The sequence below is a fragment of the Nelumbo lutea genome, chromosome 2 (assembly GCF_056320005.1).
Source record: "Nelumbo lutea isolate HS-2025 chromosome 2, American lotus-T2T, whole genome shotgun sequence".
Taxonomy (NCBI): Eukaryota; Viridiplantae; Streptophyta; class Magnoliopsida; order Proteales; family Nelumbonaceae; genus Nelumbo; species Nelumbo lutea.
The window spans coordinates 43,279,633-43,292,965 of record NC_142685.1 but is presented as its reverse complement, the minus strand read 5'-3'; the positions used below and the strand labels follow the sequence as shown (position 1 = coordinate 43,292,965).

At 39.5% G+C, this 13,333-nt stretch overlaps 1 protein-coding gene across 6 annotated transcripts in view; it reads left to right on the top strand.

The window, feature by feature from the left end:
• Window positions 1-13,333, top strand: part of LOC148870217 (two-component response regulator-like PRR37) — a 56,376-nt gene that overhangs the window by 32,539 nt on the left and 10,504 nt on the right. For all 6 annotated transcript variants that reach the window (XM_088970867.1, XM_088970870.1, XM_088970868.1 and 3 more), the window contains 3 exons: window positions 6,792-6,953; window positions 7,073-7,206; window positions 7,461-7,622. In XM_088970867.1, coding sequence (XP_088826993.1) covers window positions 6,792-6,953; window positions 7,073-7,206; window positions 7,461-7,622 — 458 coding nt within the window. The remainder of the gene's footprint in view (window positions 1-6,791; window positions 6,954-7,072; window positions 7,207-7,460; window positions 7,623-13,333) is intronic.

Below are 13,333 nucleotides of genomic sequence, written 5' to 3'. Positions count from 1 at the left end.
TCAGGGAAGAAGTTTGTCTCCTTGGATGTTACCCTATTATCCTCGGGTTTCTCCTCAGGGGGAGAGCAATGAGAGTGGGGGTTTGAGTCCTTGTCTTCAGGGGGAGAGTAGTGAGAGTGGGGCAGTTCCTTTACCTATTCCATTGGGTGATGAGAGTTGCAATGGTGAGGGCGGTCAGAGGGATCAGGAGTTGAGGGAGAGCTGCAATGGTGAGGGTGGTCAGAGGGATCAAGAGTTGAGGGTCTATCACATGCGGTGTAGGCAGGTTGATCCCGATCATCAACAGTCCAGGCCAGCTCCAATCTCATCTGTAGCTCCAAGTCCAGGTATTACAGTCACAGGGCCCATAGAGACTTCTTCTATTGTTGCCATTTCACCTCCTACAGATGACCTTGACCTTCCGATTGCCGTCTGTAAAGGGAAACGCCATTGTACCACATCTACAGCCCACCGTATTTCCCAGATTTTATCCTATGATCGCCTATCTCCTACCTACAGGTCCTACCTTAGTTCCATTTCCAATGTCCCTATTCCAAGAACAACACAAGAAGCCCTATCCGTTCCAGAATGGAAAGATGCAATGCAGGTTGAGATGGATGCCCTGTTGAAAAATAACACCTGGGAGGTAGTTGATCTGCCCAAAGGAAAAAAACCAGTTGGATGCAGGTGGGTATTTATTGTGAGGCATAATGCAGATGGATCCATTGAGAGGTATAAAGCTCGGTTAGTTGCAAAAGGGTTCACAAGACTTATGGCATAGATTACTTGGAGACCTTTGCCCCGGTAGCCAAGATGACCACCATTCGAGTCCTATTATCCCTTGTAGTAAGTCACACTTGGCCTTTATACCAAATGGACGTGAAAAATGCTTTTCTGAATGGAGACCTGTAGGAAGAGGTTTACATGCGTTTGCCTCCTGAATTCTATGATGCAGAAACAGGTAAGAAGGTTTGCCGGCTCAACAAGGCTTTGTATGGTTTGAAGCAGTCACGTAGGGCTTGGTTCGATAGATTCAGACTAGCCCTTGTGAAGTTTGGTTACGTACAAGCCCAATCAGATCATACTCTATTCATTAAGAGGGTAGAGTCCTCCTTGACACTACTGGCAGTATATGTTGATGATATTGTGGTGACAGGGAATGATAGCCATGAGATTGAGTCCCTTAAACAACTCATTCATCAAGAATTTGAGGTGAAAGACCTTGGTGTACTCCGGTATTTTTTGGGTATTGAGGTTGCTAGATCCAAATAGGGGATCTTTATCTCTTAGAGGAAATATGTCCTAGATTTGTTGGTAGAAGCTGGAAAGTTAGGTGTCAAGCCTACAGATACACCCATTGAACAGAACCACATGATTAGTGCAGAGAGTGGGGAGCTTCTTGAAAACAAGGTTATGTTCCAGCGATTGGTAGGAAAGCTCCTATATCTCTGCCTCACTCGGCCAGATATTACTTATGCTGTTAGTGTTGTCAGCCAACACATGCATTCTCCTAGAACCACACATCTTCTTGCGGTAGAAAGAATTTTAGCCTACTTGAAGAGATGCCCAGGTAGGGGTATACTGTTCAAGAACAATAACCACATGATGGTGGAGGTCTATACGGATGTCGATAGGGCTGGGAGTGTTGATGACAGAAGGTCTATCTCAGGATATTGTGCCCTTGTGGGAGGTAACCTTGTCTCTTGGAGAAGTAAGAAACAAAGTGTTGTCTCCCGGTCTAGTGCTGAAGCAGAATACAGGTCCATGGTTAATGGAGTGGCTGAAATCCTATGGCTAAGATCTACTTGAGGAGTTGGGTATTGAGTATGAGAAGCCCCTGATGTTGTATTATGATAATCAAGCAACTATTAATATAGCACATAATCCAGTGCAGCTTGACAGAACCAAACACATTGAAGTTGACTGACATTTTGTACAAGAGAGAGTTTCATCTCAAGAAGTATGCCTCCCTTACATCACATCCAGAATGCAACTAGCAGATATCCTCACTAAAGCCGCATCAAGAAAGAAGCTAGAGGCGGATCTATCCAAGTTGGGAATGATAAACATTTACTCCCAGCTTGAGGGGGGGTGTAGAGAACACTGATGTGGGCCCCACAGCTGTGGTCCCACTCTGTTCGTAGGGTAGAATGTACTAGTCATCCTAGGGTTAGCTGATGGTCAATTTGTTATTCTAGTTATTTATTTTTCAGTTTTATATTGTTATGTGTTATGTAAATACCAAGGGCAGATGTGTCCTTTCATGTAACTAGCATAACCTATAAATATTAAATAGAAGTGGCGGCAGCAGAACATTGAGATTCTGTCCTTCATTTCAAAGTTTGTGTTCTACTGCTCTCTCACTACTATTTCTCCTCTTTCCTCTATACTTTCTCTCCTTTTCGAACCTGGAATTTATTAGTGCTCAAGACTGATAGCAGTCTTGAACATCTACACCCTCAATTGGTGCAACACACACTACCATGTTGTTCAAGCCAATTCCTCATGGAGCTTAGAAGATCCTCCTTAATAGGGGTGATCATGGGTTGGGCTGTTCTAGTCTTGATTTTTATGTATAAATATTAAATGTATAATATTTTATATTATATGTCACACAACATGTGCTCTCCTAGAAGGAAATTTAGTGATATGGAGGAGTAAAAAGCAGAATGTAGTAGCTAGGTCCAGTGTTGAAGGAGAATTTAGATCTACAACTAATGATGTATCAGAGTTGTGGCTGAAATTGCTTTTGAAAATGCTTGGGGTTAAGCCTCAAGAACCCATGAGACTGCGTTGTGATAACAAAGCAGCTATAAACATTTCTCACAATCTTGTTCAACATGATAGAGCCAAACATGTAGAAGTTGATAGACATTTCATAAGGGAGAAAATGATAGGAAGGAAGTTTGCTTTCCATTTGTCAAAACTGAAGACCAATTAGCTGATTTTTTGACTGAGGGGTTAATTAAGAAGTTAGTCTTTGTATTGAGCAAGTTGAGAGTGATAAATATCCATGCTCCACTTGAGGGGCGAATGTAGAAATACTTAATATATGTGCTGCTGCCTTATGTTACTAAAGGGGTTAGTTTTGTAGTATTTCTTTCTTAAACATGTTAATTATACAAAGGGGTGGGCCGACCACAAGGGCTTACACACCCTAATATCTTCTTCTGATAAGAGTACACTTCAATCACTATTTTTGATCTCATGTGTATTGTTTAAGAACATACATAGAGGACCACCTACAATACCCGTAAGAAGAAAGTGATGTGTTACAGGTCGAAGGGGCTAGAAGGGCTAAGGGCAGACTAAGCGCATGGGTCAAAGTAGTAAGAAAAGGTTTAAGTGCTCATGACTTAACAATAGACACTGCATTAAACAGAGTGAAATGGCAAAAAAAGAGTCATGTACTTGAACCCATATAGTTGGGATAAGTCATGATGATTATGATGATGAATTTAGGGACCATTCAACAATTGCCACCTTAACCATATCAGAACACAATTGATATGAACAAAATAATGACAAAGCACCAGTTATATGGTCAGATGCACCATGTTGAATTATTCAAGGAATACCAATAGAATTGCCTAAGAGGTTGAGAATTTTACATGCTTGAATATGTTTTACATGTCATGTTTATGCATTTTAATTTGAGATAGTAAGTTTTTTTAAAACATTTATTTTAAAATTTAAGTTTATATTTGTTGTTAGGTTACTGTTGCTTTATCAATGCTGTCAGCATGTTTTTCTAGTTATTTTCTATTTATTTCTTATTAGTGTGTGCCGCCATATCTGTAATTGCCTTTCATTTTTTTTATCACACTATTATAAATAGAAGACTGGGAGCTGCCAGCCCAGATTTCTGGCTCCCAAAACATTCTTTCTTCTTCTCCTCTCTTCCCTTCTTCCTCTTCTCACTTTTTTATTAAATCTTGGAGGAAAACATGGTACCAGAGCAAGGTTCTGGGCGATAGAAATCTTTTTTTTCTCACCCAGAACTCTTTTTTCTTGGACTGTGAAGAGAACACCTGATCGGACTGGTCAATCCTTCAGTTACTCTTTTTTTTTTTTGTTTTCTCCCTTGGTCATAACACCAAGGAGACCTTTTTTTGGTAACAGTCAATGCTGTAAAAGGGGTGTTTTGGATGTGGTACTTTTGTACAAGTACCACCTGTGGTGTGTGACCTGATGGTGACCAGAGTTTGAGTTCTAGTGTCCTAGAAGGTAGATTGACCTGTCTTTTGCGCCCCCATCTGTGGTTGTGGGTGGTAGAAGTGGGGTGCAGACAATTTTTTGCATCAACTTTCCTATTTGGTGTTTGTAGAACCTGTCTTAATGGTAACTGATGATTCTGCCTTGGCTGGGGTTACATCAACCCGAGGGACAACTAGTATAGGGGCTGACAGTATGCTCTTTCCTATGAGATTAAATCAGCCCCCCCACAAGATTGCCCCCCTACAATGTCCCACAGCACATCCCCACTGTGTATTGGGAACATCTCCCAATGGTAACACCAGAAATGATGATGTCATCATTGGGAGATGTTCCTAATACACGGCAGGGATGTGCTGTGGGATGTTGTGTGGGGCTGATTTGAACTCCTTTCCTATGCCAATTACTGCATTAAATTGTCTGAATTATTTGGAGTGGACTAAGGGTGTGAAACTCTATATTACTATTTTCTAGGTAAAAGGTGTTAGAAGTTAGAGGAGAGGAGTGAAGAGAGAAGAGAAGAGAATGGGAGTCAAAAAGTTGGGCTGGCGTCTCCAACCTTATTTATGGTAGGGTGACATAACACACAATAAGAAATAGTGCCCTTGTAGAACATAAACATAAAAAACTGATAGAATTTAACACTCCCCCTCAAGTTGGGACATAAATGCCAATCATGCCCAACTTGTCACATAATTCATTGTACCACAAGTGGTGTAGGTCCTTTTGAAGATATCTGCAAGTTGCTTTTCAGAACTAACATAGGGAGTACACACTTCTCCACTTACAAGTTTTTCCCTAATGAAGTGTTCCTCCACTTCAACGTGTTTTGTTTTATCATGGAGGACTGAATTGGCTGCAATATTGATGGTAGCCTTATTGTCACAATAAAGAGACATGGGACTATTAACCGTAAATTCCTAGTTCACCCAACAAGTTCTTTATCCACATAGCTTCAGAAACTCCATGGGACATAACTTTGTATTCATCTTCTACACTAAATCTAGCTACAACACTTTGTTTTTTACTTCTCCAAATGACTAGATTTCCCACCACAAAGGTACAATATCCATTGATACATTTCCTATCATCTATTGATCCAACCCAGTCTAAATCTATGTACACTTCAACTTTTAAATGTCCATGCTTCTGAAACAACCATCCTACTCCTGGAAACTTTTCGAGATACCTCAAAATCCTCTCAGTAGCCTCCAGATGAGTGGTCTTAGAGCATGCATGAACTAAGGACACCTATGGCATAAGCAATGTCAAGTCTAGTCATCAATGTTTTAAAATGCGGAGGCATGATGCAAGGTGTTACACTACCTAGTGGTGTAAGGCGTAGTTTAGAACGTAAGAGGCATAAGCCTCCCTAGCACGAGGCGAAAGCCTCCTTAAGAGGAGGGGGTGAGGAGGAAGAAGAGGAAGGAGGATCTCATTTTTTGTTATTTTTAATAAAAATCTTTTATATTAAGAAGAATGAAGAATGCATGGCACTAGTTGAAAGGGGGGTCTTGTGGAGAAAGTTTCACTTGGTTACATCCCGGCCCTATCCCCTGTCCCTAGAGTTTTGGGTTTCCTTGAAACCCGTTTCGAATCCCGATCAATGTGGTAAAAAACTGCCTTGATTGGGGTGGGGCGGGGTGGAGCCCCATGCAGATGGGCTAAATTGCCGTCTCTAACTTGAGGGGGAGTGTTGTTAGATCACTGATCACTGATGCTTTATCATTACTGTCAGCATGTTTTTCTACTTATTTCCTATTTGTTTTTTATTAGAATATACCACCAAGGGTATATCTATAGTTGCCTTTTTATTTTTTTTATCACACTATTATAAATAGAAGACTAGGCGCTGCCAACCTAGATTTTTGGCTCCCAAAACATTCTTTCTTCTACTTATCTTCTCCTCTCTTTCCTTATTCCTCTTCTTTCTTTTTTATTAAATCTTGGAGGAAAATAATATTTTTAATTAATATTATGTTTAACATTTTTATTTTTTGCATTTTTCATTTTTGTGCCTTGCTTCAAAATGGTGCACAGCTTGCCTTGTGCCTTGCGCCTCAGGTGCAAAATGCCCCTTGCTCTTTTAAGACACTGAGACCGATAGTAGTTTGAGTACTTAAGTAGGCAAAGGTAAGTAGAAGACCCTATGGTAGAGGTGGCAAGAATTGGAGGATTTATACCAATAGGAACAGATACCACTTGTGTCCAAGGTTTAAAATGTTAGTTTTAGTGGAAATGTTGGCCACTTAAAAATAAGAAATATGCTGGAAGTGTTGGAAATTTATTTTTAAAATTTTACAACATTGTAAATATAATTTTTTGAAAATATATTTAATATTTTTCGAAATTGTAAAAGAATACTCTTTTTAAATAGTTACATCATTGTAAAGTGATAAAAATGATGCTTTGGAAATGATTACATCATTTCAAGATGTCCTCTTCCTTCTCTTAGAATAAATTTAAGGGCTTAAAAAATTGTTATATGGTTCACACTGTTTATCTTTGAAAAACAAAAATAAAGTTAAATGCGTGTAGGACATATTGTTTTTATTCTAGTTTTTATTTTGTGCTTCATATTCAATTGGCCTTTGCAGTTACTGCTGCTTCAAATGGTCTACAAGCATGGAAAATCTTAGAAAATCTTACAAATAACATCGATCTCGTCTTAACCGAGGTAGTAATGCCTTGTTTATCGGGCATTGGTCTTCTCTGTAAGATTATGAACCACAAGACTTGCAAGAATATTCCTGTGATTAGTAAGTACTTTTCATAAATTTATTTCATTATTGTTATTAATTTATAAATGGTTTTGTTTGCATCATCTCTTGTGAAGTCATTACTTTTAGCTGCTACTGCTGATGCGCTTTCTGTGCAGTGATGTCATCTCATGATTCTATTGGTTTAGTCTTTAAGTGCTTATCAAAAGGTGCTGTTGACTTTTTAGTCAAGCCTATCCGAAAAAATGAGCTTCAAAATCTATGGCAGCATGTTTGGAGGAGATTCCACAGTGTGAGTTGTTTATTTATTTTCTTCAGCTGTGCATCTCTGTGAATGAACATTTGCAGCTATATTTTTCTCTTTGGTGTACCTTTGTTTTGTTTGAAGTTTAACTTCTCATTTGCAATTATAATTGTTTTAGATGTCACAGAATTTTCTTACATCTTTTTCTTTAATTGCTAACTGTTTACTTGATTTTTGGTGCAGAATTAATTAAGGTTTTTTCTTTCGTTCTTTTTTGCATTAATATTCCATCCTTTTCTCAGCCTAGTGGTAGTGGCAGTGAAAGTGGTATACAGATTAAAAAATCTACCAAATCCAGAAGTGCTGAAGAGTCTGACAATAATACCAGCAGCAATGATGAAGATGATAATGCAAGTATTGGTTTGAATGCCAGGGATGGAAGTGACAATGGAAGTGGCACACAGGTATAAGGGACTAAATAATTTCTGCTTCTGATGTTGGATAGTTTTTTGCATGCTTTAGTTGTTGCTAGATTTACCCACATTTTTGTTTAGATGGCTTTTGTTGAGATTGTTTGGACGCAAGGGTATTCTTGTCTTTTTGTTCTTTTGTATTTGGACACCTATATGAGGGCTTTCTTGTAATTTCCCTCAATAGTATAAAATTCCAAGTTTGAGAGAGTGAATATTGAATAGTGACTCTCTCTTCTCCATTCAAACCTTTCTCTTCTCTTCTCTTTTCTTCTAATTTTCTTCTTCTTGTTTTCTTTCTCAATAAAACCTAGATATAACTTGGTATAAGAGCTACTAGAAGGTCGTGGAAGAGTCTTCCTCTACTTGTTTTTGCTCAGAGGATGAGTTGTTGACATCATACTGCCGCCGAATGATGTTAGCAGTCCCTACAGGTGGCGGCGACAATCTCTAAAAATTATATGGTTGGATTCGCCCTGATTTTAGATGAAATTTGGTATGTCTTGTTATGTTTGATGCTTCTATGATTTTTTGTGGAATTTTCAAGTGAAAAATCGCAGAAATTCCAAATCTCGTTCAGAGGCTTGTTTCTCTTGTTTCATGGGTTTTTGTTATGCAAAACTTGGTTCTTCTAGGTTGTTTTATATTTTGGGAATGATGGGAAGTGGTCCCCTATTTTTCTAAACCTTAAAAATTTTTGGGAGTTTTTCTTCTCCCTCTATTTTGCCACCAACTAACTTTTTGGCCCTCTAGCCTTTAACCAAGTTTGACCCTTCCTTTTGGGTTTATTTGTATTTCGGTTGGGTGTTGGGGTGCTTCTTGGTTCCTGAAATAGTTGATTGTGAGGTATATAATCACCAAAAGATGTATAGATGGGTTCCAAAGTGTTTCCTGGAAAAGTGGTATGATAACCATTGTAAAACTTGTTGGGATCAACATTTTGGAGTGGTCCCAATCGGCTAAACTTACTGTCACAGGGGGAGGTAAGTTGGGATTCATTACAGGTAAGGAGGTGAAGTCTGTTGGAAGGGTTGGGATCCATCATATATGGATGACCGAATCATGCTAGATGGCTGATCTCTATCAGTCCTTGAAAGCCTAGGTCGTGATAGAGTTTCTTGGAAGACAAAAGAGAAGAAGAGAGAACAAGAGAGAGTGGTCTTCCAGTCTGGTTCGCCATCTTCTCCTTTTATCTCCTTATGGAGCACTCTCCTAATCAAATTAGGAGATTATCCAAATCTAATTTGGATCTAGACTCTATTAAGAGATAAGCCTTATCCTCTTAAGAGGATGGGTGCTCTATACCCATTTCCAAATCCAGATTTGATCCAAGTTGTCATGTGACAACTTACTTAATCTTATTAATTATGGGCCTTAGGCTCATTTCCTTCAAAGGCTCGCGACCCAAGATATTGCATGGCCAACTTAGGCCTAATTTGTATGGTTTGGGACCTCACATAAGTCCACATGAGTTCAGCGCAATCTCTATGAAAAGGCTTAGCCGAATTTACTGCTAAACACAGTGAACCCTTGAGCACATCACTATGGGCTCAATATGGGCCCAACATTTACACCTAAATGATCATTGAATTCAGCCATCTTATGAAGATCCAAGGATAATGGACTTAAGATAAAGCCCATCAGGTAATCAACCCTGTAATGGTCTTTTACACTTTACCTCTCGGCCCATAATGATCTCAACATCGCTCGATAGGGAAGGACCTCTCCCCTGGTGACAAGGTATAGCAAATGGTTTTGCTGACGCCCTAGCAAAACAAGGGACTGTAAGGGAGAGTTTATTGGGCAGTGTTGTAATGTTTGATGTTTATTGGATCTACCTTTTCTAATAAGGGTTGAGTTCTGTATTTCAGTTTAATTTATCTCTAATGAAAGTTATCGTTTTTGATAAAAAAACAATATATATATCATATAAATATATTTTGCAATACCAAATCTTAGACACAGTTAAAATCCATTGCCGGTAGTTTAGGTTTCTATCAGAGAGAGTGTAAGCCCTATCATTCACTTTGTTCGACAAAGGGGCCGATCCTATCACTATGATCACCCACTCAAGTGAATTCTCAAACTACCCCAACATACCCAAGTTTTGACCCTTGATGGATCTCACTGTTTGGCATATCAAAGACAATCCAATCCAATACCTAGTGTAGTACCATAATCAAGTAATCAAGTCTAGGGGTTATGTGTAACTTTCCAGTTTTGCCCATCAATTTCTAAGGTCTAGGGCATAATTAGAAAAATGGTTCGGGTTCAATTCTTCATCCAAACACACACTACATGTGCTTCGGGTCTAACCCTAGCAATTGAGACAAGCTGCCCCAACTTCTTTGGTAGCACATCAGTGTCAGCCTTGATAGGATAAATTCTCCAAGTCTATCCAACGACTGAGAACATTCTAAACTAACACGAGTCTCATAAGTGTCCACTTTAAGGGGTAATTACACAGAAACATACCAATATCAACATGAAACAATAATGTTCTTTTGTTCATTTACAATAAATGTATTTGTACATCAATCTGATTGGGACTAAGGGTATGTATTTGGTAATTGAATCCAATAGAGGGCTCTTCTGGGCAAATGAAACTTTTCATATAAATATAAATGATAATTCCACTATTTCTTCTTACATCTTAGAGAAATGAGTTACTTTAGGACATTGAATCACACAAGGAAATTATCTTAGATCTATTATATATTTGGTAACTGAATCTCATCATGCCTTTAGATAATCTTCTGTTATCCTTCAATGTTCACCATAGATGGCTAGTGGAGAATTATCATCGAGTGTGTCCAAGGCCAGTCTGTCCCTGGATATCTTTTCAGAGGTATCCTAGATGAGCGCCTAAGCACAAAGGGCAAGGTGGTCTTAAGGTGCTTCCATTTACCTGAGGCAAGGTGTGCTCTCAATAAGAATAGTATCTAGGCACCTAAATTGCCTCGTGCATAGTTGATTGAGGAAGTCTTCTCTCTGTTGTTATACAGCATATTTTGTTTTCCCCTTTTCTTGTCTTGCTATGAATGCAAATTTCTATGCAATCCATGTGTAGTGAACTTGATTGTCCAGATTCAAACCTGCTTTCTCATGCTTGCCATCCCAGTGTTTTATTGGTCTTAGTGTCTTTTGGTAGGAATTAGGGATGCTTTTAATGAAACTTAGAGATTTTATTACATCAGTAAATGGAAAACCACAGATTTTGGCATACCATTCTCCAAGACAGGTTGGTGGAAAGCAAAGCAATCATGTCTAAATGATTTGGTTATCCCTAGTAATAGGTCTTTCATAGATCTGCTTTCTTTCACTCTGGGTATAGGAGAATAAATCCTTTTTTAATATGCTTGTTTGATCAAGAATATCTGGAAAGGAAGCTGCTTTGGTTTTGGACCTTTGGATATATATATATACATAAATGATGGAATTTTATTAAAACAGAGAAAGGGTTACATCAAAGAATTACAAGAAGCATCCAACAGTGGCGTGAGATGCAGCCCTGAACAGAATCAGAATTACAACTGAGCCCAAAATAGTTCAGACTTATACCCCCCGTGGTTCTGCAAAGTAATCAGCCATCTCATTGGCTGATTGCCTTTCCCATTGGACAGATATTGCCATGTCTCTAACCATCCATTTGAATCTTTCATATTTTCCATGTATTTCCTTATTACTGTTTCCAGTTCCTTTATGGTCCGTTTGGTTTCTGAGAAACAGTGGGATGAGAAGGGATGAGATGAGAAAGGAAGAATTTATTTTCTCATTTTTTGGTCCATGTGTTTGTTTGCTGAGACCTACTATCCTACAGAATATGCTTCTAGCATTTGGTTGATGAGATGAAGGGATGAAGAAATACTGCAGAACTAGAACAAATCCATGGGGCTAGGAACAGATTTGGAACAAATCCTTGGCAAAAACTCCAGATCTGGAGCAAACACATGTCTCTGGCCAGATCTAGAGTGGCGAAGTTAAACCAGAGATCTGAAGATGAAGACAATAACCTGTCTTTACCTTCGTTGGAGAAATGAAACCACCGGAAACGTTACCTTCGCTGGAGAAGACGAAGACAATCACCTGTCCTTGATGTCTGAGATCTGAAGACAATAACCGCCGAAAACGAAGACATAACATGCCCTTCCTGTCCTTGCTGTCTTTGCCGGAGAAGATGAAGACAATAACCGCCGGAAACATTACCTTTGCTGGAGAAGATGAAGACAATAACATGTCCTTGCTGTCTTCGCTGGAGAAGACGAAGACAATAACTGCCTGAAACGTTACCTTCGCCGGAGATGAAGGATATAGGTGGTCGGAGTTTGGACCGTTGCAGAGGTGGGAGATGAAAACAGTCCACCCCCCGATAAAATTTCGTCACTGCAGTTACACGACTTTCGTTTCTCAATGGGGTCACACCTATTTGGTGAGACCCCACATCCCAGATTTTGAGAATGCTATTCTCATCCCATTGCAGCATCTCTCCCAAAACAAAGATGAGAAAATAGGAACATCCAGGTCGCGCGAACCAAACGGATTGTTAGCGACCCTATTATCAATTTTGAGTTACCTCTAATTAACAGTCTGTCATAACTTAATTCTCTAGCAATCTATACACCTTGCAATACAGCTTGGAACTCCACAAAGACCAAATCCCCTACTCCAACCGGACCTGAGAATACAACAACATGACCTTCAAAATTTCTAAAGACTCCTATGCCAGCTGGACTTGGGTTCCCTAGACTGCTGCCATCAAAATTCAGTTTGATAAAACCTTCTTCCAAGGGTTTCCAAGCAACAACTGGTTCGCCCCTAATAATAGAATTTCTAGCTACAACTTCCCACTTTCTTCACATATCATTAGACCTGTTCATGGGCTAGGTAGCCTGACGGCCTGACCTGGTCCCCAGATAGGCTTGGACATGATTTTTAGCTCGTGGGCTTGACCTTGGGCCTAAAAGACCAACTCGCTTATTCGGGCCGGGCTTGGGATTTGTCAAAAAAGCTTGGCCCGATTTTTCCCATAATATAAAATATATAATTATTTTCTATAATTTCTAAACCCTAACCCTTTCCCTCATTTCAGTTTTCGTCGATCTGACTTCTCACTCTCTCTAGCTTAACCAAAAATAGCTAGCAAGTAGCAGCCACCAGCGCCACCAAAGAACGAGCAGTCTCTAGCAAATCGGTGACGAATGTCGAGCATAGGCTAGCAGTGGCAGCTAGTGAGTGACCAGGTTCGAACCAGGTTAGATTTCCTCTCGTTATCTTCCTCTTTCTCTCTCTGTTCTGCTATAAGGAAGTCCGAACCAGGTATTTCTCTCTCTCTCTCTCTCTGTTTGTTCTATTATAAGGAAGTTCGAACCAGGTTGGATTTCCTTGAGGGTCGAGTTTTTCTGCCATTAAACTTATGTCCAAGCTCCTATGATCATTTGCGGTCATCTCTCTAGTTTCCCCAGAGCCCCCGAAACATTATGGTTGGAGGAATTCCAAAGGGTTTCAGTTTTGGAACTTAATGGCTGTGGAGATTTTCATTGGAGAAAGAAAGACTGTGGGTTAAGATAGTGGGAAGTATACATGGGCTGGCAGACAATGGACGGGACTTTGGGATCCTAGCAAGGACTACAAGAGCTTCTCCTTGGAAAGCTATTCAAGCCATTTTGCTCTTGTTTTATCCATGGGTTAGGTATGATTTGCATTTA